Source organism: Taurulus bubalis, assembly GCF_910589615.1.
Source record: "Taurulus bubalis genome assembly, chromosome: 12".
Lineage (NCBI taxonomy): Eukaryota > Metazoa > Chordata > Actinopteri > Perciformes > Cottidae > Taurulus > Taurulus bubalis.
In genome coordinates, this window is record NC_136600.1 from 18280191 (window position 1) to 18304734 (window position 24544).

Genomic DNA, 24544 nt, shown 5'->3' on the forward strand with positions numbered 1-24544 from the left:
CACATGGAGGTCAGCATCATCAATCAGGCCTGGAGAAAAAAACATGAAGAAAAAATACATCTTCGTGTGGATGTATTCTTTGTGTAAAGGCCGGCATGTAAGCGATGCTTTTTGTTAGAAATCACATCGTCAAACCGTCTTCAGGGAAAAAGCACTGATTTCACAGGTATTTCATTTTAGAGATAAGGGAGACGATTATAATTCTAATTATTAAGTCATTTTAATAAGTTGGGATGAAGGGTCAATCCTTCGGCAGGAAGAATGCGTTCCAATTAACGAAGGAATAATTGTTGTAGGTCACGAGAACCATAACATAGACCAAAATACAGACAGAGACTGTTGAGCATTGGGATGAATACTGAATAGAGTGGCTGTGTCGTGGTTCATCATTAGAGTTGTAATATATATATATATATATATATATATATATATATATATATATATATATATATATATATATATATATATATTGTTTCATTGCATTTACACAATAGAACGCTCAAAACCCGATGCTCCTATTAAAAGTTATTTGATAATATTAGGTATTGTGTGTTATAATAAATGGCTTGAAACTTGTTTGTGATTCTACTAATGCATCTAATTTACATGTCTCAAAATGCGTTGTTTCTGGTGTTACATTGTGGCCATTTATTGCTTTGCCTTTTTTTCGTAAAATGTGTGACATTTTTTTCTTGCAGTCATATTCTTCTGGCTAAATTTGGCTGGAGTATGAGCAAAAAGCAATCCCAGTTTCCATTATCTCTGGGTCCTTTGCTATCCTCTGCTCAAACAGCAATCCTGAAAGACTAAATCGCTTTCCTGAAAAATGAAGGACTGAGAGACAGGTGGAGAGAGAAAGAGATAGGCAGAGACGTTTTTTTTTTAAAGTAGGCGACGGACATAACCCTGGCTTTAAAATTATACAACACAATCATGAAAATTCACATAGCACAAGAGATAATGGACGCCCCGGCAGCGCGTAGAGCATCAGCCAGTAAATAACAAAGATAACAAGCTCATCACATGTGCTGTGCCCCAGGCAGAGCACTGCCTCAGGCTGCCTGGCGTTCACACCTCTCTTACTGTTTTATTTTCACCCCGGGCTAAACATACAACATGATGCATGCTTTATGAAAATATTTTAAAATCAATTTTCTCTGAGATTGTGTAAATGCTTTGACCGCCTTAATGCTGAAGTAAAATGCACTCACACACGGTAAGTCCGGAGAAGATTCTAGTGTGGTCACCTTTGGGACGAACACACACTGGCGAGAACTAGTGGGAAGGTGTTAATTCAAATAGCTTTGACTCAACTATCACTAATCGCAAAGAAGACCTGAATATAAGGAATGTACTTAACATATAACAGCTTGTTGTTCGGATCTCAAAATATTGAATGTGACTCATTATGTTAAAATCATGAGGTATGGCCAGTGAGCAGTTACAGAAAAATGATGTGTAACAAATTACAAATTACTTTTTTAAACTATTCTGAACTGCAATGTCTTCACTAGCCAGATGAAGAATGAAGACCAAGTTAATACATGTTCAAATGAACAAACTAAAAATGTAACCATTTCCATGGCCGACTATTGTGAGCATTTTTCACAACTTAAGAAATTACTTAATTGGAAATCAGTCCTGTATCGCCACACCAGCCAATCATAGTAAATGTAAGCACAAAATGGGTTAATTAAACATTACATTTAAAGTACATTTGATTATTCTTGTTGACTTTTAGTCGAGTAAAGTTTTTTGCAATATACTGTATGATACATGCCTTTGATTTGAATGCATCCATAGGAACAGCTGTTGCTCAAGGCAATATGTTAGCAAGTTGTCCGTCAGTATTATTCTCCTAATGCGATATCTTAGTAAGGCCTTGAGTATTTTTTTGTAAATTTGGCGCAAACATCCGCTTTGACTCTGGGAGGAACTGAATGGATTTTGGTGGTCAAAAGTAAAGGACATCACTGTGAGCGTCACACAGTCACCAGTGTTCAATGAACTAACGTTATGTAAATTGGTCCCCAAATTTGACAACGGTAAAACCAGAAATAAACGTACTGACCACCCAAATGTCCAACACATCTCCACTTACCCAGAGTCCCATGCTCTTATGATGCTGTTGCTAGGGGACACTGACCGAGCACAAGCTCTACCTGCTGGCTGCAGGTAGAGGATTGATGAACAGAGGGAGACTTGGACAAAGACAGAGGCTGGACACAATTGTCTCAGGACTGGATGACTTCATGAGCGTTTACGTTACACAAGCACAACAAAACAAACACACACACACACACACACACACACACACACACACACACACACACACACACACACACACACACACACATATGCAAATGAAGCCAATCAGCCTTGTTGCCTCACGTCAGCTCAAAGAAGTACAGTTGTGTTTTTTACTGGTCACGGTGTCCTTTGCGGACTCAAACATGACGTTTTCTAGCTAACGATGATTGTTTATCCTGTTCTCCATCTCAGATAAATAACAGTTTGACGCCCCACCTCCGAAAAGAAAAAAATACAAAAAAAGAATTAAAAGCCAACTTTAGAAAAGTAGCTACTTTATACTTATCGACCGTTACGTTGTCGATGTCCTTGAACTTTCTCCAAATATCGCGATATGGCTGAGCAACTGAAAATCAGTGTACAGCGTGAATTAGTTCGCAGCAACCTCATCGCACTGAATAAAACTAAGAGAAAACAACAGCAACACAGAAAACGTGGACGCTGTAATGTTATAGATATATACTTTATTAATTCTCTCTGATAAAATAAAAATTACAAAATAAGTTCAACCTCAAACGGCACTTTCCTTGTTCAAAATTATTTAACGTATTGTTAATACATGTATCATAATTGTCATGACGAATGAGAAGAATACTATAGTTTAGTAATAGTAGATATCAGCTATAACTGTGTTTAATCATAATGGTAGAAAAGACTAAGCAATACAAAGCTAGATTTCGTTAACAGCATACTATACAATATTCCAAGCGTGTGTAATTCAGTATTCCGGCCACAGCGTGTCGCTATAAGACAGTTTTCGATATTGTCTCCAATGGGTAGGCTTGTCTCTTTCCCATCACACCATTATAATTCCTCTCAGATATACCTAACTATTTCTTTCTATGTTTTATTTATTTTATAAACAGTTGTTCCTTCATGGCCATCAATCCTTTATAAGGTTTATTTGTGTTCCCTCAAGTTCATCCATAGTCCACCTTTATCTGTTCTAAATCAGTGAAGAGCAGTCCATGTATAGCACTGTAACAAGTCCATACCCAGATTTTCACAGTTATTCCCTCAGAAATATTGTCGAGATATCTGCAACGCCTCCTGCTATCTTCTGTCTCCAGTGACAGCAGCGTTCCCTGCCTCTTATTAAAGTCCATTTAAGAGAGAGCACTTTGGTTGTCGAGGTGTGTGTATATCCGTGTGTCCGTGCGTGTAGGTGTCTGTTCCTGTGTCTGCATGGCAGTTTAAGTGATGGAGCAAGAAAGTGGGCTTGAGTGTATTTCTTTACACAGAATACATTCATGATAACAGTGCGTTGGATTGGAACTGCAAGCTTGAAAAAGAACGGCAGTGAGAAAGGTCTTCTTCCCTTCATAAAGGGTCACACTGTGCACTGTGAAAACATATTCATCACACCCATTTCTAATCACATAGCGAAACAAATTGTTGGATTTTAAATTCAATTGAATTATCAATTTAAAAAAATCAACATTTTAGTAATTTTAAGCATAACTATTTATCAGAGAATTAAAGCAAAACAATAGATACGACAGCATCCCAGTCAGTCGGACTCCACTGACTTTAGGCAAGTAAAAGAATAAGCAGGTCATTTGTTATTGATGGAGAATGTTTCAACTGGTATTTTTAACACTCACCAAATGTAGAGCATTATCTTTAAGTAAAGCTCTGTCTTGTGTTTCTTTAAAAATGAATCACCCAGATTAAAATGGCAGTTTAATATATATTTGTTTTGTAATCTATTCTTTCTCCGAACAACCATTTCAGTATAATGCACTTGATACAACTATTTGTTTTCATAAGTAACATAAACAAAAATGTAATCAAATCAAACTCTTTAAAGTCTAATTTCAGTACAGCAAACCTACAAGTACACATCAGTTCAACCCAATCTGTAATTCAATAAATGCAGTAATAAAAAAGTCCTGTTGTAGTTGTGTTCGGTTATCTTATCGTCTTCTTCGTCACAAACAGACTTTATGACGACTCATGTTCCTCAGTGTCATACCAACTTATTTCAGCTTCATCTGTAATTTGTATCGTTCAGTGAACGGTTACGGTTCTCCAAACTGAGAAGTTAAAAAGTCACAACTATGCATTAGGTCACACCCACAAAAGATAAGTCGTTTGGATGAACACTTTTTACAGTGTGTCAACATTGCTTGGCAGTGCATTGAGTGCTTGGCAGTAGAGGCTTTAGTATCATCTTGTGGGCTACTACACACACTTTCTTTGTGTGAGTGTAAATAGGGCCAGCATTGTAAAATATTGTGTATTTATGTTTGTGCTGTGTTAACTTGTATTGCGTGGATGATGCGTCTATATAAGTTGTGTGTATCTGTGTGTGCAGTACATGCCACTAGTTTTTTTTTTTTTTTTTTTTACATCTTGGTCATATTGATTGAACCTTCTGTTAAAGGGATGCTCGTTAACACACAATTAGCATTCAGATAGAAAATACATCATAAGGATAAAAAGTCATGGTCATTAATTCCTGATGAAGGGAGAGAGAGATTGGGAGAGAGAGAGATCGGGAGAAAGGAGAGAGAGAGAGAGAGATCGGGGAAAAGGAGAGAGAGATAGGGAGAAAGGATAGAGAGAGAAAGAAAGAGAGAGAGAGAGGGAGGGAGAAAGAAAGAGAGAGAGAGAGAAAGATAGAATAAGTAATTGGAGTGGTATCCATTTAGGAGCTCTGAGTTTATATAATTATTCCTCGTTATTTCTCCTCCTCTCTCCTTCCCCCTCCTCATCCTTTCTACCTCCATTTCTCACCTTCTTGACATTCTTCCTCCCCATCACACCTTTTAGAGTCTCCATTTTTCTTCTCCTCCCCTTGTCAAGGAAAGCGCCCCAAAGTCTTTAACATGTCTCATCGTTCATACTGGCCCTCCATCTTAATCCTATTATTTCTCCTCATAGTCCCGTCTTCAACCCTCCCTCACGGCGATAGCTTCAGAGGTTCACCTCACGTTTCTCTCCTCCTCCCTCCCTACTTTCTTTCCATATTTGTCCTCTCCTGGTCCTCAGAGCTGTCTTCAGCAGCTAGAAGTGCAGGTGTTGGTGTTGGTGTTGGGACTAGCCTCCAGGCTCCCCTCTGGGCTCAGAGGTGGGGCCTCCAAGGCCAAAGTAGGAACCTGGGATGGGGGCGAGGCTGGAGGCGCGACCTGGACTGAGGGAACGGAAGCTGGTGCAGCGGTTAAAGACACAGCTGGGGCGATGGGGACCACAGCACCACTTCCAAAACCTCCTCTCCCGTCCCTCGAATCCCTCTCTCTTAGCAAGTGGACTAGGGCGGCGTGCTGGGCGCTGAGGGTGGCTGAGAGGTGGGCGGGCAAGGTGTTGAAGCCGGCGGTGAGCTGCTCCACCCGCTGCTCCAGGGACAGCATCTGACGCTCCAAGTCCTCGCTGCGGTCGTTGAGCTCTGACATGAGCTCATACATGACGCTCTGCATCTGTAGAAAGGAGAGGAGAGGAGAGGAGAGGAGAGGAGAGGAGAGGAGAGGAGAGGATTATGATGGTTGCTTTATTACTGCATTGGGACTGACGAAGAAGAGACAATGAAAGGGGTTAGAGTATAAAGAAAAAGTGTGAAGAGGGGCAAGCCCGAGCCTGGGGAGTAAGACTGGAAGCAAACATGTCCAAGAGGGAGCAGAAGCTGGAATGAAGAGGAGGCTGGAGGGAAGTCTCTGTGTGGGCGTTATAATATTGTGAAGAAAGAGAGAGGAGAGCGAGAATGAAATGTCCCTGCTTTGCACATCCTGGCCTCCGTAACCATGGTAAACGCACAAGTGGCCAATTGAGATGGAGTCATTGAGATGGCATAATTGCAAAATATTTGGTGCTAAAGGCATTGCTCTTGAAAAAGACACAAATACACACCCTCACTCGATCTGTTTCTCCCTCTTATTCACTCCCTCTCTCTTTTCTCACACACACACACACACATACACACACACACACACACACACACACACACACACACACACACACACACACTGTAACAGAAAAACATGACCCCCCCCCCCCTCTTATTTCCTGCTCGCTCTCTCACACAGTCATCCCTGTTTTAACACTTGTTCCTGTTGCTAGGAGACACAAAGCCACGGAAATGGGCAGGTCATCATCGAAACGGAGGAATGTTGTGAAATATTACAGAGGGTAAAGGCGTGTTTGGTAAGAGTTACTAACATGTCTGTGAAGTGGATGTCCTACATACATGCATGAAGAGGATGGATGTGTATGTCCACGGTGTGTGTGTGTGTGTGTGTGTGTGTGTGTGTGTGTGTGTGTGTGTGTGTGTGTGTGTGTCACTCACCTTTGAGAGGTCCACGAGTGTGTTGGCCTGATCACTGAGTTTCCTCTGCTCCATTTTCACACTGCGTAATCTGCAAACAGATACACACACATTAAATACACACACAGTTGAAATGCAGTAAATACACAGAGGTCAGTCCAGAGAGCTAATCCCTCCAGGCCCAGACAACAACCCTGGAGAGCGGTCACCTTGTCTAATTCAGCTTCATTTCTGCCTGCAGTGTGTCGCTGAAACGCTGTCATTTTGTAATGCAGGGGAAACTATACATAAATATAATGTTGAAATAAATCTGAGACCATAAGCTCTAGAGAAGGGGTGTCAAACTAATTTTCACCCTGCGCCACGTCAGCATTATGGTCGCCCTCAAAGGGTCGGTTGTAACTGTAACACTGTATAATATACTTCCTAACATATTGTTAAATAACTGTCTTTGCATTTCATTATTGTTTATTGAAGTGTAAAACTATTGTACATGCATTTATATAAATGTAAAAAGTAAGCAAATGTCCCAGTCCCAGTCAGAGATCATTAACTTTTTATATTAACTTTGTTCAAAGCTTATTTTGTCACAGTTGAGAAGGACATAACTGGTCCAACACATAATTATGAGCTGCTAAGAACATGTGTGACAGGTGTGGTCTGGGGCACACCTGTCACATAATTATCTCACAATTATTTGTTGGACCAGTTATGAAAAAAGCTTAGAAAAAAGTTAATGTAAAAATGTGTGTTTGATCTTTGTCTTTATTTTCTTTTTTAAAGTTTGATCTTTTTTAACCCTCAATTAAATGAATTTATGTTGTAATAAATATATTAATAATATTTCTACATTTATATGAATGCATGTACACTATATTTACACTTGAAACAATAATCAAATGCATATTTAACAATATGTTAGGGAGTAGTTTATACAGTAATGCTGATGTGGCACAGGGTGAAAATGAGTTTGACACGCCTGCGCTAGAGTAAGCGAACAAGGTATTTTAAATATAAAAAAACCTGAAGGGAAATAAAGCCCACAGGGAAATAAACTAAATGGAATGAAATAAGATCAAATAAAATAAATCATCTTTCTTCAGTCCAATTAAAAATAGGACAGGGCCAACTCTCAAAACACAATACAATAATTATTGAACTAAAGGTTTAATCTGGGTTTTTCATCAAATAAACCCTGTGGCTTCCTCCAATATAATGAAGTGAGAATTTTTTGAGCCGATTTTATGAGAGATGAACACGACCCCTTGTTTGATGCTGACAGGATTGAACAGGAAAATGTTTTCACATTCACCCCAAAAATCACCCTGTTACTGTGTTCACTTCTCAGCCACAGTCCACACGCTTCAGGACGAGCCTTTCTGTGTCACAATTAAAAGAGTCTTAGGTCTCTTGACTCTGGCTTTTGAAGGCAATTGTTTAATGTTTCAAGTCTAGACTGAACTGTTCCACATCAAAGGAGCAAGCAGCTTTAAAAGGACGCTTAATTGTGCTGCTGGGCAGAGGATGTACAAAATGTTTTGAGGAAGATGAGCTTTAACAAGATAACTACCCTTGTGGCCATTCAAATAACAATGCTGTGAAGAAGGGAATTAAAGCGTGTACAGTATGTATTTGTATCAATAACACTTGGCAGGTTATCCAGTCCCACAATTATGTTTGCCTGAAGTATCCTGGCCTTTAGTAGATGATTCATTGTGTGTGTCTTTGTATGTGTGTGTGTGTGTGTGTGTGTGTGTGTGTGTGTGTGTGTGTGTGTGTGTGTGTGTGTGTGTGTGTGTGTGTGTGTGTGTGTGTGTGTGGAGAGAGAGATTCAAGCACTTTATCTGATCAGTTTGATCACTTTATCAGCGTTGATTCAAGTTGTGGGTGGATAGAAAGTTTGGCTGAATTCAAAGGCTTATGTGCTTGTGTGTGTGTTTTTGAGTGTGTGTGTGCATGTGTGTATGTGTGTGTGTGTGTGGTTGTGAGGTGTGGTCTTACTGATGTATAGCTTGGAGGAACTTCCGCTGGTGTTTGCGGACTCTGCAGTGGTCAATCTTTTTCATCAGCTTGGTGTGTTTGTAGATGAGCCAGGTTTCCCTCAGCACGTTAGCCGCTGCATTCTTTATCTGCTCGGAGACAATAAACACACAGACACATTGTTAGCAACAGGTAGTCCTTGGCAACAGGTTGGAGAACAGAGAACAGGGAACAGGGCTGGTTTCAAAGAGAAAGAGAACAGGGTTCGACCTCCTCAACCTTATTCTCTGTGGCCCTTGCCCAGTTTTCAGGGGCCCGGACCCGTTTTCTCTGACTCCAGCCCTGTTTTCTGGGGCTCAGGCCTGTTTACTGGCCCTTGCCCTGGTTCATCTATGGGACAGCACGGTTCTCTGGGGCTCTGATCTTTCTTTCAGAGAGGTTTTCCCAACCACTCTCTCCTTTCCCCTCCATTCTCCATTGTCTCCCTACAAAGATTTAAAAAACAAAACTATACCGTTTGTTTCTTCCTAGGCTGCCCTCATTCTCTCGTTCTCTCTCTACAGACACCGGTTTGCTTGCCAATGCTTTTCATGTGAGCATAAACAGCCTTCTCCTTCGGGAGATTTGGCAATGAGAACCAACAGGAGTCACACACACTTCTTTTCTCTCTTGGTATGTCTTTAAGTCACATTATACGTTAGACTCAAATGAACGTCATTATCTCGGCTGGTTGGAAGTAATTTACAACCGTACCACCTCAGTTCATTAAAACCAGTGATCTTTCATTTAATTAGGACAGCAACTGAAAGAAACAATGGTGGCATGAGTAGCTGCTCATAAACCAGCAGTGAGAGACCATCCTCATCCCTGGAGAATAGACATATTAGAGAAATGGCCGATGTAATGATGCTCACTCATGGAAAGCCTGATAGCCATCAGAGTTAAAAGCTAGACATTCTTCTCCAGTTTACTGGTCATAAATAGGCTTCAGTTGTTTTGAATTAGTACTATATGTGAAATTCCTGATTTAATAAAAGACTTGTAAAGTGTCAGTGTAGGCTTCAGGTCGATTTCTCTGGACAAGGATTAGAGTTCAGTTACATTTATTTATATCCATATCTGCTCCACTATGTTTCATGCACTGTACATCTTTATAGGTTGCTATGTAATTGCAACACAGCTCTGACAACCGGTTAAAAAAAGCGTGGCTGAATACCATAGAGAAAGCGAGAGGGGAGAGAGAATCTGTAAGGACATGAATTGAATGAGAGACTTCAAAGAGATGAACAAAGAACAATTATACCCCCGTCTGAGGAGCACAAAAGACCCCGGCAGCTTGGCTAATCAGCACCTATCCACCGCAGTCAAGGACTCCTCACACACACACACACACACACACACACACACACACACACACACACACACACACACACACACACACACACACACACACACACACACACACACACACACACACACACACACGCATACACATAAACACATGCAGAGAAACACACACTATTGGCCACAGATGAAGAGAGTAGGAGGACCTGTGCAAGCAGATGTGTTTTCAATGACACAGAGGAAGTCAAACCAAAAGGAGATGCTTTAATATACTATAGAAAATATATAAAACCCCTCCAGGAGATTGAGTCCTAAATGTTTCCAATCACTTTAAATGACAGCATTACAAACTTATTAATTCTCACATTTATACAGCTTGTTTACTGATTAGATACTAAAATGAAGTATGTACATCGCTATATATGTGAGTAAACCCAACAAAATAAATGAAAAAGATGATATAATATGTTTAGTTCAAATGCTATGACCAATGTGATTTGGATGTAAAGCTATAGGGCTGGTGTATGAGGTGAAGCCTGGTATCCCATGTTTCTCCCTCTGAGCCTCATCTCCCTGTGTGTATCAATAGGATTACAGAACTCTCATCCATTTAGCAAGGACGAGCCCTGACAGCTGCAGAGATCCTGAGGAGGCTTCATCCACATGAAGACATTTTGTTTGTGGGCCTACGGTGCTACATACCAACATCAATGCTAATATCTTAATAGTAGAGAGGCATTTATTTAGATAGTGTTGTCAACATAACATTTTGAGCCACAACTGCACTGCTTTAGAGGATATTTGACAACCTAACGTCAGTGATAGTAAAAAGTAAATGATGTCTTATCTCTAGTTTTACTCATGGGCCAAGTTACTGAAGAGCTAATTTAATACCCCTCTTATCTACAGGCCCATTGATAAATTGATATGTCAAATCATATTTGTCAGTTGATTAATCACTGCAGGGTGAGAGAAATATGATGAATGATGGCATCTTGTGTCTGTCCGGCTTACTCGCTGTTGAGGTTTTCCCTCCAACATCTGTCCAGCAGTGTGAGCAATTAATTAGACAAAGCTTTACCCTTAATTTAAAATCCTGAGGACTGCTCCACATGCAAATGACTGATAATATCACACTGTTAGTATTTTGCAGTTAATCTCCCACCCTCCCCTCTTTATTTATCTTTCTCTATCATACTGAAAAAATGCAACATAAGCCGCTAAAAATACTCCACAAGAAACCAAACGGCAGCAGCAGCAGCTATTCCCGGACCATATGGCATGTACTGGTGCAACCATGTTGGGGCCGTATGGCTGGTTAGGGTCAAAGATCTGTTCTTGCTCCCCTACATGGCACACCTTATGGCAGGTACATGAGAAATCTGTTAAGACGAGAGGTTCCCACAACGCATGTTGGGTAGCTGATGTCATATTGTGGATTATAAATCAATCAGTACGAAGATAAATATTTTTAAATTGTCATTACATACCACATAGAAAATAAAAAATAACCATTGGGCTCCAACACTTTTCCAAAATGATGGAGACAGTTTTCTAACATGAGAGGAAAAGCAAAGGCACCTAACCCGTACAACCCAGGAGAGCCTTGATGACCCATGTATGCAATTAGTAGCCTGGTTAGATGTTGTGCTTGCTAGAGATACAATGGAGCAGAAAACATAAACAAACAGACCAATTACATTGGCAACAACCTCATCCATGTGCCACAGCAACATGTTGCATTACCTACTCTGACCTTCCCCTCACGGACATGATGACACAGGGAAGAGACAAATCACACGTAGACAAGCAGACATGGTCAAACGATAAACAAATCAATCAAATCATGACATGAAAGTAATAATTGGTTTCCACTTATATGTGTATGTATTTTGTGTGTCTCCCGAATGTGGTCAGATCTAAGCAGGGCTCCATTAAAAATAAGTTAAATTGGTAAAAAGAGAAAAATGTCAGAGATTTGTGATGTAAATGCCTTTACTGAGGGTCAAATGAATTTGTCGCTGTCACAATACATCCACATCTATAATGATCCACTTTGCTTGTGTGTGAATTAAAAAGGCTGTCGTAAAAGAGTTATTTTTACTGTGTAGAGTGAAAGCTAGCTTAATATAAATCTTCGGGGGTTAGATTGCTCCCATTTGGCTAATGGTGTAAACATTGGAAGGCATTGCAGCACCTCCTCTTTGGCCAGAGCCCAGAGTGCGTTCTGAATATTCAGAGAGGGTGAAGTCCTCAATATGCCACAGGGACTTCTAAAAGTGCTCTGATTTTAACCAATCGCCCAGAGTGGAATCAGAATACACATTTGGACTGCCAATTTATAGAAAGATGTAACATTTTCAACTCTGCATAGCGACTTCAAAAGCTTGAAATAAAAGTACTGACCTCAGAAACAGCCATATTAACACAGTCAATTGGCTTATGGCCTCAACGAATGGCATTTAATTGACATTGTAGTGCTACCAAATAGAAGGACAAAGTACTCCACTCCTCTGACTTAGCGCCTGCAGTAAGTGTGGCCTGCTTTTGCAGTGTCGAGAGTGCTCTGTGAATGTGTAGGGGGATGTTCTGACCAGATGGACTATCAGCAGTGCTCTGAATTAACCAATACTTCAGTATGGAGCCACAGCACACTGCTGCGACCAGAGGGTCATACTTTTAAACACACCTCGAACACTCTGCATCAAGGGGAAAAGTTCTGATTTCAAACATGAGCACTTGCAACCTCAAACACATTGTCGACTTGAGGGAGAACTGTTCAGATCAAAAGGGAAAGGCACACTTCACTCAGCACTGCATGGAAATGAACCCTGTGCTTTGAATGCTGAATGATGTTTATAAAGCCCATCATTCATTTTGATAAGTTTATTAGGTCCTCTGAACTCAATCTGCACCACATACGATTTCAAGTTTTCAGTCTTTTCAGGTGCATCTAAAAACCTGATCTGAGGATGAAAGACGAAAACACGCAAATGGAAGAAAGTGAAAAATTAAAAGTATGTTGAAGTGTGTGTCACAACACCACACTCATTTGAACTAAAAATGATCCGTGCGGTAAATAGATGTCTTAGGAAGTAAGTTGTCTGCCGGTTTTAGGACTCTGTACGACTACAACCAACACTTTTTCTTCCACAACACATGTGTAAAAATAAAGACAACAACCTCAAACACAAACGTTACGACAACAGCATCCACAGACCAAGAGCGACATTGATTGGCATTTACTTTATATTGTTAGTAATCCTTCAAAGTGAAGGGAACACTATTTCATGGATGTAGAACATCAGGGGGGCTTTTTTTGTCTATTTGTGTGTGTGTGTGTGTGTGTGTGTGTGTGTGTGTGTGTGTGTGTGTGTGTGTGTGTGTGTGTGTGCGTGTGCATATACAATGATGGAAGGGTGTAAAGTCTATTGTTGCATTATTCATCATAAAGCGTGAGCAATTTTATTCTCATGTTACGATGATGTGGTGGAGAATAGCCCCAGTCATGTAAATCAATGTGCACACAACAGCTTCAATGATTGCTCTTTCAGTAATAGAGGGCAGAAGACAATTACCACCACAAAAAACGAAAACCCTTTGAAGGAAATGTCACCGAGGAGCATGCTGCATTGTGTTGAATAAAACTGCTGTATGGCGCCACCCTTACTTGATGAGTGGCTTTAATAAGAGAGTGGTTTACTTGATTCCCTTAACATGTATGATCTTCTCAATGGAGTGATCCAAATCAGTTTAAGCTATATTTATGTAATAAGTATCATTGCAATTACTTCTAAAAGTTACAAAAAACACAATTGTTCAATTAAAAATCTGTTCTTAGGAGGGGAATTAGTGTTAGGCTGGACCAACCTGAGTCAGTTTTACTGTAACACCGTGAGCTGCTAGTTAGACAAGTTAGAAAGTTGAAACAGCTAAAGGAATTAATTAATCAACCAGACAGCTTCTCCCTCTCCAATTGGTACAACGTTTCCATTCGTTTGAGCAGCATGGACGTAAACTTCATCAAGTCTACAGCCATGTGAGTGTTAGGCTTGAGCTAAATGCTAACATAAGCATGCTAAAATTTGCTCACAATGTTAACATGCTGATGTCAAGTAGGTATACTATTTTACTGCACTCACCAGCTCAATAACATTTGCTAATCAGCTCAAAACACAAAGTGTCGAATTTTATTGCAATCCATCCAACAGTTGTTCCACTGAAAGCCAAAGATGTCCATTTGTTGGTGGCCCAAGAATTAAAGTCAGGGGATCACCAACGTCATTCGGATTCATTCTCTTGAAACCACAAATGTAATAATTATCATGCAATCCATGGAATAGTTGAGATACTAAAGTCTGGTCCAAAGCTGTGGATTGACTGACCACAATATCTAGCATTGCTTAAAAAGTAAAAACCCTCGAACACACATGCTCACACAAGGTTCAAGGTGTTTAACGTCTAGTGAAAACACTCTGGTTGACCAGAGTCTGCAGGAAGACTAGACGAGAGCCCGACAGACAGTCTATTCAACCTTTCTGTCGATATTTGATCCACACTGAAATCATTGATAACCCGACCGCGTTCAGTCACCCAGATACCATGCTGCCATAATGTACCCTACATATTTGATATGGGAGCTATTTTTAAAACTTGGAACTTTCAACTGTATGAAAAATTGAAAAGGACCACAGGAAGGAGGGAGTGAGAAGATGGAGGGGAAGAGGCAGCGAGGAGGCAAGGACAAAGGGAAGGAGAGGGCAAAGGAAGGAGGAGAGGAAAGAAGGTGACAGAAAGAAAGAGAGAGAGAGAGAGAGAGATAACGGGATTTACTGTAAGAGAGACAAATGTCAGAGGAAAGGGGAGGTGGTCGGGTGGAGGCATGGCCATGTGGGAGGAAAAAGATTGTTGATGGGAAGATAGAAAGAGACGGTAAGTGAGGGAGCAGAACAGAGGAAGCGAGAAAGAGATGACCTTTTATTGCCTTCACTCACTCAAATAACATACATAAGATAGTGTGATGTAGTAGTGGAGAAGGAGCGGCAGTGAAAGGACAAGCCGTTTCATTTGGTTCTCAAACGCCTTGTTTTCAACCCCTGAAGGAATCTGAATATAGTATAAATTCACCCAGAGGACGTTTAGAAATACAAACTAATTATATAAACACAGCTCTGTTGGAGTCCCCATCTCGGGGCGTGCAGAGAACGTCTGCTTTCTTTAAATTATAGCTATTTATATTTTCTGCAAAACACACTCATTCACACCACACAAGCCTACACACCCTCTTGGTTAGTTGCGTGTCCATCATGAAGTTGTGTACGTGTTTCTCGGCCTTGGTCAGCTCCAGCTTCCTGGCTACCACGGCAACCACCAGAGCCGTACAGCCCGCACCCTGAGAGAGCGGAGAAAGGGAGGAGGAGGAGAAACAGAGCACTGAGTCAGTCAGTTAGGAGGAGGAATTGGTAAATCGGTGGCTTTTGGCTGGGGAATTAGCTCAGATGATTGAAGGGAGTAAGGACAAATATGAGGAAGGGAACCGCATGACAGAAGGAGAAGTGAATTGGAGAGGGGGGAGGATTAAGAGGGATAGCTCTGCTCCACATCCACATTTCCTCATGTCGAGCGGCACGCCAAGTCTATTTTCACTTCCAATCCATCTGGTGTGAGATCCCCTCTATATCGCCTCTATATTGAGTGGGAAAATATTCCCTTTATAGAAGAAAAACACATCAAAGATTGACACCACCTAATTTCTTTTAATTGGATCGTGCCAATCTGAATTACATGCTGTCAGTCTTTTCCTGTCATCGAAGGCTGGAGGCTGGCAGGAAGTGTAAAAGTATGCAACACAGACTGGTTTGTCTGTATTCCAGCTAAACTCACATGGGACAAACTGTACGGCAAATTCATTTGGGAGAGTGACAGCAGTCTCTCAACCAGAAAGACATGCTTGAGAGGAGCAGAGGAGCCGAAACACGAGGAGGAAGACAGACTTAATTAACTTTCAGATTAGACACTTTTCAACGGGGCTGTTAAGTGTTCACAGGTTCCTCTGAAGGGGCAAGCACTGAGAGGAAAATAGATAAAGAGAGTGAAGAGCTATGAGTAAATATAAATGGGGTGCAGTAAGGAAACGTGGAGGACGGTTGGAGAGAGAGTTGAATTCAGGAGGCTCGGGTGTGTGAACAGAATAGAAGAACGATGGAAAGAAGGCAATGTTAATGAGGTCACTTATCTCCTGATAAGTAACACATTAAGATTACGAGTGTCAAATGTAGGGTGAGAGAGAATTAAAAAAATATAAAGAGAGAGAAAATAGTGATTTAGAGAGCGAAAGCAAGGGAGCATGCAACGTTCTCAAGCGTGGAAGAAATAGCCAAGACTCCATCGTGCACACTCTTGACTGATAACACAGGTTTACCAAAAATAACTGTGGCTGGGTTCAGTAAAATGTAATGCGCAAATGTGCATTAGTGCCCACGTCTATACACTCATCCACTCTATTTGTGTTTATTCAAAAACTATGAATAAAATATGATCAGGGCCGATGGAAAGCCCTTCGAGTGTTCATACATGTCTGCGCTTTAGGGAAAAGAGCCCTCGACCAATTGCTTCAGTAAAGTATGTTCAAATGCAGGCGCGCACGAATCCAACTGTGTTTACGCGTGTGCGTTTTTCCTCATCGGTCACAAACAGTGGGGTGTTGATTGGTTTCTCATTGCAGGCTATATGTGTGTATGTGTGTGCGTGTGCTCGAGAGTTTGTTTGTGTATACGCCGGCATCCATTTGATTTCAGCAGGGCTCCAATGTGCAATCTCCAGAGTGACACGGCCGATGATGGCTGTGCTGCTGTGATTTGTTTCATACGCCCGGGTTTCCCTCGCTTCCTCTACAACAGCGCAGCAATCTGCGTAGCTGTCAGAAAAGAGGGGATCACCCATCTGTGCGCCTGTGTAACATCCACACACACTACAGGTAAAAACTATATTTAAGCTTCATGCGGTGGGAAATAGTTTCGGGGTTAGCAGGGACACACAGAGAAAAGTGTGAAAGATATTTAACACAACAAATGTGATATTTAATTTGCTCAATTAGAGAGCGCAGTAGAGCACTTAGAGGCAGACAAAAGCATAAAGTAGATTTGAAATGTCAGCTACTCTGCATCTCTTCAACCTGGAGACTCTTCCAGAACTACGGCAAACGCAGCAAACAAACCCAAACACACAATCATACGCTATCACTTGACTTTAACCCCTGTCCACATTTGGAATTTATAAGCAGTATATGAACAGCTGATAAATGGCTTATAACACACTATAATGGAGCTTTAAAGGCAATTTATTAACATATATAACTGTGCCTGTGAAGACATATTATATCATTATAACTGTTTTACTATATTGTAATTCATTATCTGTTTATACACCAGTGGCCACCTTTACTGTAAAATACATGAATTAATTCAACACTATCTGCTTACAACTACATTATAATGTGCTAGAAACCATTTATCAAATATGTGTGTGCCGTCTATAAATGCTAAACGGGGGGTATATGTTTGAATGAAATACAAACATTGTGATTTAGGCAACACACACCTTTTTGCTGTATACATATACACAAACACACACACACACACACACACACACACACACACACACACACACACACACACACACACACACACACACACACACCTGCCCTGCCCCCCCTCCCAGGTAGCCTCGTAGCAGCGGCATATTCCAACTCCATTGACCTTCGTGTGTTGGTCATAGTAACGACAAAGTGAATTTCCCCAATAGAAACTCATTACAATAATTCTCAAGCAAGAATACAAATAATCACATCCTGTTCTCTGGCCTCGACCTTTTACCCTTTTTTAAAATTTAGATTTTCACCCCCATTGACCTGCTGACCCTGTCTCCCTCACCTTCTACCTGCATCCTCATTCCCTCTCTGATGGTCATCAAAAATACACCCCTTTTGAAGCGAGAAGTGAGAGTGTGTTTGTGTGACAGGAGAGGAGAGTGTGAGTCACACACTGATTCAATGTTGTGTGGAGGATGCAGCCTGGAACAGTGGACTTGGGATGTTCTGCATCCACCCCCTGGTTTGTGTCCTTGTGAGTGTGTGTGTGTTACATTACAGTAAGAGCTGTACTCCAAAACACCGTTTAGATGATTCATCCAGGAAATGGGGGTCTGTCAGTGTGTCTTTGTGTATGAATGTGTTTATTCACACATTTAATAGACTACAGAGTAAAGAAAGTGAGATGGAAAATACAGGGAGGGAGGAATATAAACAAATGATCTATGTGACTATGCTGGACTACAAGAGACTAAAAGTGAAATCATTTCCAAAATTACACATTAATCACATTAATTGAAGTAACTTGTTGTGTAAAATATTGACAGACTTTTGATTTTGAGAGTTATGTTGAGAGCTCTCTTGATTTTTCTTAAACAATCATCCAGCAGTCATTAAACTGCATAAAGACCCTTCTTCATTGGCTTCAACCATGTTTGCTGCTTGACTTCATGCACACTTTAACATAACAACAGGACTGCGCATGCAAGTCTGGAAATGGAATACAGAAGATTGATGCAGTGATGGTATTGGTAATAAAATGATATTTCAGCCACTTCTTACCATGTAACTTGACCGGAGAACTGTTTAGGGGTGCTTTAAAAAAAGTAAAGTAGCGTTCTTTTGTAGGAGCACATTTCCTTTATGTTTTATTCATTTTAACAAGCCCAGCTTCGCTACTGTCATCATCAAAGATTATGCACAATGATTCCCACATTTTAAAAAACCATAACAAGGAAAAAAAGCCCAACTATTTCATTATCTCGGTAATAAAAGATGACATTTCAAATGTCTCATGCAGACTTCTTCCTCTTTTTGTAGGAATGCTATTTTTAGAAACACATTGATAATGTAGTGCTTAATGCATTGCATGAGTCTTTAATTCAGAAAAGTAATATATTACTCAATTAGGTTAAAAAAATGCATCTTCCCCAACTCAGGTGAGCACCCACTGTGAAGTGATTTTCATCCATTTAGCTGCACATAGTCTTCTATTACTCACTGTCCTCTCCCCTTTGGCAACATAAATCATGTGCCGCACGTGTCCCATGAGAGAAATATGACCAGGGAACATATTATCATATTTTGAGCCCTATTTTTCTTTCTTGGCCTTCTAACGAATCTGCAAGAGTAAATCCTATTAGCACATTTACACTGACATTTGAATTTACTTGACATTTAGCTTTAGAGCTAATACAAAATTAGAATTTGCTTGCATTTTAAAGGACAATTATTTCCATTAACTATTCAGAACAGGCTATGTCAAAGTGATGCCATAGAACAAGTAAGTAGTTTCAACGTTAATACATGAGTTGAGCAATTGGATCATTTTCCCAAAAACTTGGGAAAGAAGGAGAAAAGACCAGAAAGGAGGGAAGAACACCTGACAAGTGATGCAAATAGAGGAGCAGTCGGCAGCTTATACAATGATACTAACAGATGGACGGTAGATAGAAATAAACACATGGCTTCAGGGAAGGAGAGACGGACAGAGAGGGTAAGAGAGAGGGATAAATAGAAAGAGAGAAACGGAACTAGAGAGCGCCATAGTGGTACAAAGAGAAAAATGAGAGCGAGAGAGAGTGGGAGGACATGGCACACTGAAAGGTGGGACCTTCATTATGCAATGAGGACAGACAGGGGAATAGCATGCACACACACAACCCCCTAGCAAGCTCTTGTTTGCACACCCAAAACACACAGAAGCACAGATGCAGCCTAATTCAAGGAGGATTGCCCAAATTACACAAATGGCAGAATTTCTCTCGCAAATGACAGCATGCTCTCTAATCTGCTGACCTTTGAACGAGGCAAGGACGGCGCCGAGGGGAAGGGTGGCGAGAGAGACGGGAAGAGAGGGAGGAAATGTACTCACCATGATTCCTGTGAGCAGACAGACTCCTTTGCCACAGTAGGTGTGAGGAACCATGTCTCCATAGCCGATGGACAAGAAAGTGATGGAGATGAGCCACATGGCTCCCAGAAAGTTACTGGTCACATCCTGGGCATCGTGATACCTAAAGGGAACACCGTCCGTATCCAGAGGATGGAGTCAGTCAATAGTACAATATAAAAAAGAAAAAAACAACACAACAACATCACTGGCCCACTGGTCCTGTCTGCAAATGTGGGCGTCAAACCTCAAACACGTGAGTTTTTTGTTGTTGCCAGAAACCGAAGACAACACATAAACAGCAGCTCTTGCCGCCTGACGGCGCCCAGTTCACAACACTGTTGCCATAGCAACCAAATGTGGTGCAGATCTGAAACAAAGTTGCTTTCACAAAAACTAAAAACGTACATTTTAGCCTTGGATGTTTTGTAATGGTAAAATATATCCTGTCATAGTCTCAAGATACTCCCAGCACAAACTAGGTTCCCAGTCAATTATTTTGAAATAGTGCTGCTTTCTCCTCAAGGCCGATGCAGAACGAGGGTGAATAGATACGTTTGCACCTGCTGATAAATTTAATTAATAGTTGGAACAAGAACATAAGACTTGGTTGTGTGACTCATATGTTGGCTTTTTTCAAGTGTGTGGCTCATTTTCATTGGTGGTCTTAACTTCATCTGACGGACAGGGAAGGAACCTTTAAATATCAAAGAACGGACACAGGTCCGTGTGAGCCTTTTCCACTGTCACTCTGATACGTGTCTGTGTAAACTGCTCTCCGCTTGCAAGCAATAAAGAATCACTCTTTACAACTTGTGTTCCAGAAGACTTTTTTGTCTGTTCATTAGAAAGCTCAAATTACAATTCTCAACTCTTCTGCCTCTGCCCCAGTGACTCCAGCGATAATTGTTCCATCACAGTTTGCAGTAGGGACACTTGCTCTGAGCGCTCTATTTTCCTAAATAGGCACACTCTCTAAATTCACAAATTTGCTCCATGTTTGAAGCAGTTTAATTGAGTTTTATATGATTTTTTCTTTGATCATTTGGTTTGGAGAGGAGAGGAAATGCCAATTAAACTTGGATGTAGACCAAACAAAGGCTTCCCAGCAGCTGGGCAGTGATGCATCTATTCAAGCTCATTAACCAATCGACATTTTCCCATATTTCCTTGATTATCTCCAAAAGCGTTTGAATTCATAAAAGGGATAGTCACTTTTTGCTTTACACTTGACGTTATATCAATAACATTACATCATTCATAAAATCTGATTACGTAAGCGCACAATTTGATTTCCAGTTGGAATTAGTGTTCCTTAATAACAGTGAGACAATGATGTCAGTAGCTATTTCATATTCGAGCATCTGCCTTCGAGATTAGAATAATGTCAAAAAAGAACTTTCAGAAATGCTTTGCAAGATTTTATCTCCACACCTTGTTTAGCATTAATAACCAGTGAATAAACAATTAATAAATGTCAACAACACATCATCATATAGTTGTGTATGTTTTTCAGTATTCATTAATGTACGTCAACAACTGTTATTCCATCTGTGATGTAATTTCGAACATGTAAATGTAACTTAATGAATTATGTATTATATGTACAGCAGATGTAATTATGAAATATGTTGTATTTGTGAATCATATTTATTCATGAAATGTATTCATGAAGTATTTATTCATTTATAAATACCTTTTCACTATGACAACTGAGCAAACATCCATTAATGAAGATGCATCTGAAAGGCTTGAAAGAAATGTTGTGAATGGACCTCGAATTAAAGCAATGTTCAGACTTCTTTTTTTTTTGCCGAGACTTGGATAAGAATATTGATACCATTCTTATATCTTATATTTGTTAGATAAAAAGCCACATAATTAAGAATGGAAACAGTTCGCCTGGCTCTGTCAAAGGGGAACAAAATCCTCTCATCAACACTGTTTCCGGTCTTTATGCTAAACTAAGCTAAACTAAGCTAAACTAAGTGGCTGCTGGCGGTAGTGGTAACAATCTTATCATGTCGTCATGTGTTGTCTTTCAGGACACAATTATATTGTGGATGGAGATAAAATGGACATACGAAGTAACAACTCCGTCACCTGGATCCAATTAGGTGTACAACTGGCGAGAAAGCCTCATAAACTGAAGTCTAAAGATGGATCATGTTGCACACATGTCACAGATTATATTTCCTGCCAATTGAATTCAATTGCTCAGTTGAATTCCTCATCACAATCACAGTCCGTTGGTCTGCCACTCGGTCTCATGCGCACACACACACGAAGAATAAACACAACACATCCAAATCAACCGGCTTTGCAACTGACCTCTCGCACACTCGTACGGTCCAGGCAGCGATGATCCACAGAGAGATGCTGAAGACCAGCAGCACCGTCCCGGGGCAGATAGTCATGAGGGTTTTCATTACAAACCGTGTGTTAAAATGCACCTGCAACACACACACAAGGACCCAAACTCAGTATAGCACAGTTTATAAATGACAGTGTAATACACATTTTCTTTCATGGGTTAGTATTGCGTTGCTCCGAACCCTCATCCCGTTCACCGTTTCCCACCCAGACTTGGTGTTTTACTAATTAGTTTTCTGAGAAGCATTTGATAGCGGTAGATCTTTGAGAATCTCCGCTGTAATTGGAGTCAAGATCGAGGCTCGCCCTCTGACTCGGGTCAAGCTATACACTGTCTTTGTGTAATTGGCCTATTTCAGTGTGGTTTTTATCTCTGGCTCATTTGTCATCAACTTCTGGCAGATGGATGATCTGAGAGCAACGGGTTGAGCCCTGGAAGGGTTAAGCAGCTGATAAATGAGTTGCAATGTTAGAGCTGCACTTCAGTGGCAGCTTCACCTCCTCCACAGCGCTGTAACCTGCGGGTCAGAATAGTGCCATCACAGATACACTCACAAGCTGCTAAATTACCTATTAACATCTCCTCCATCTCTCCCGCCGTCCTCCTCTCCTCCGTCTTGCATATTTCCACCACACGCTACATCTCTTCTTCCGGGTTTACAATAATGGATTTATCGTTCAAAGTCATTACAAACGTGGCAACAATCATTTATTGCATTGCACACATTTGTCTGCACTCGTGTTGTAATCTCATTTGACTAGTTTTCATGCTCCATTTGAATCGTACGCAATAGCTTGTTCTCATTTCATGCTCCCATCTCACATTGTATTATGAAAGATCCACTACAGCTTAGATCTAAGTCTCCATCTACAGCGACAACAATGGAGACGAAGGGCATTCGAACTGGTTGAAGAAAAGAAAGAGGGCGACGAGAAGGACGGACCTGATAGTTAGAGAGATAGAGGCCAAGAATGAAAGGGACAAGGTGGACACAGATTTAATTCTGCAGAGAGCGCACTTGACCTTAATACCTTTACAACCTGCTTGCCTCTATCTCGCAAAAGCTTTGACAAATGCACTGGGCACATGCACACACCTGCAAGCACAAAACCTGTCTGACCTTATTTAGGGCTCCTATACTCCTGGAGGAGGCGTCTGTGAAGAGTTTGCTGTGCAGGAGCATCACTCTAGCGATGAGGTAGAGACGCAGGAACATGGGCACGCTCAACACCATGTCCAGGTCAGCCTCAGTCTCCGACGGCGCGTACGAGAAGGAGAGCCGCGCCTTCCACTGAAACTTAAAGTCCCCTGGCACTGGATGCACCGCAGACACCAGCAGCTCCAGAGAGATCAGCAGAACCCTCTCCAGGGTCATGGCGATGCGCCAGTCGTCCGCTCCGTTATCAATGACAAACAGCTGGGAGGACAGGAAGGACATGAGGAGAGTTAAAAGAGGGAAGGAGTTACACTTAATGCGCCACCGTGCACACTTTTCATCAGGATCCTCTGCTGGCACAGTCCACTCCTCAGTACAGCTGACTGATCTTTTGATTAAGGGAACAAGCAGCAATTTAGAGTGAATGTCTCTTTGCTGAGATGTAAAACACCATCCATCTAATCAGCAATTCATTCAGTCTCTACACAGTGACTTGGCTCATTTTCATGTATCCTACAACTCATACTGAAATAAAACCAAAGTCATCTGAAGCGGCAAAAATAAGGCTCTTAATGATAACAATCACAATATTTAAAAAACAAACAAAAACAAGACCACCATATTTCTTCCAGTGTCATGAGCATGTGCTTAACATCGTTACTTTAATTGCAGTTTTCCGTCCTTGTCTGTTGATGTTTTGTATTCGTAATTGCTGTGGTTACTCTTGGTATTGTTAGCAAGGCTGTGATAAGAGCAGTTTCATTACAGGGGAGATCCTCCTCACGTCGCTGACAGGAACTGGGGGAATGGGGGGATTGATGAGGAGAGGCAGTGGAAATAGATGGATGAAGAGCAGAGGAAATGAGGAGATAAAGATAGGAAGTCAGTCAATTTCAGGACAGTAGGGCACTGCCAGGGCAGTAGAATAATGATGAGTTCAACCTGTTTCTTGCATACAGAAATTGTTCTACGGATTTTCTAGAAATTCATATCTTTATAAAACATGATGCCTCATATAAATGAACTTGATTGTACAATATTCTTGACTATTTGGTTTACATTGGAAGCAGGATTGGATTTAAATTCAGCAGTGAAATTGTTATTTTAAAAATAGAATGTCAGTGGACAAGGTTAGAGAG

General features: G+C 40.9%; 1 protein-coding gene across 1 annotated transcript in view; it reads right to left on the minus strand.

Annotated features, from left to right (window-relative positions):
• Positions 1 to 5312: 5312 nt before the first annotated feature.
• Positions 5313 to 24544, minus strand: part of kcnn3 (potassium intermediate/small conductance calcium-activated channel, subfamily N, member 3) — a gene marked incomplete at both ends in the record, with an annotated part of 39088 nt that continues 19856 nt past the window's right edge. Inside the window, 7 exons of the mRNA XM_079227937.1 lie at positions 5313 to 5729; positions 6593 to 6662; positions 8573 to 8700; positions 15177 to 15287; positions 19858 to 19999; positions 22207 to 22328; positions 23370 to 23666. Coding sequence (XP_079084063.1) covers positions 5313 to 5729; positions 6593 to 6662; positions 8573 to 8700; positions 15177 to 15287; positions 19858 to 19999; positions 22207 to 22328; positions 23370 to 23666 — 1287 coding nt within the window. The remainder of the gene's footprint in view (positions 5730 to 6592; positions 6663 to 8572; positions 8701 to 15176; positions 15288 to 19857; positions 20000 to 22206; positions 22329 to 23369; positions 23667 to 24544) is intronic.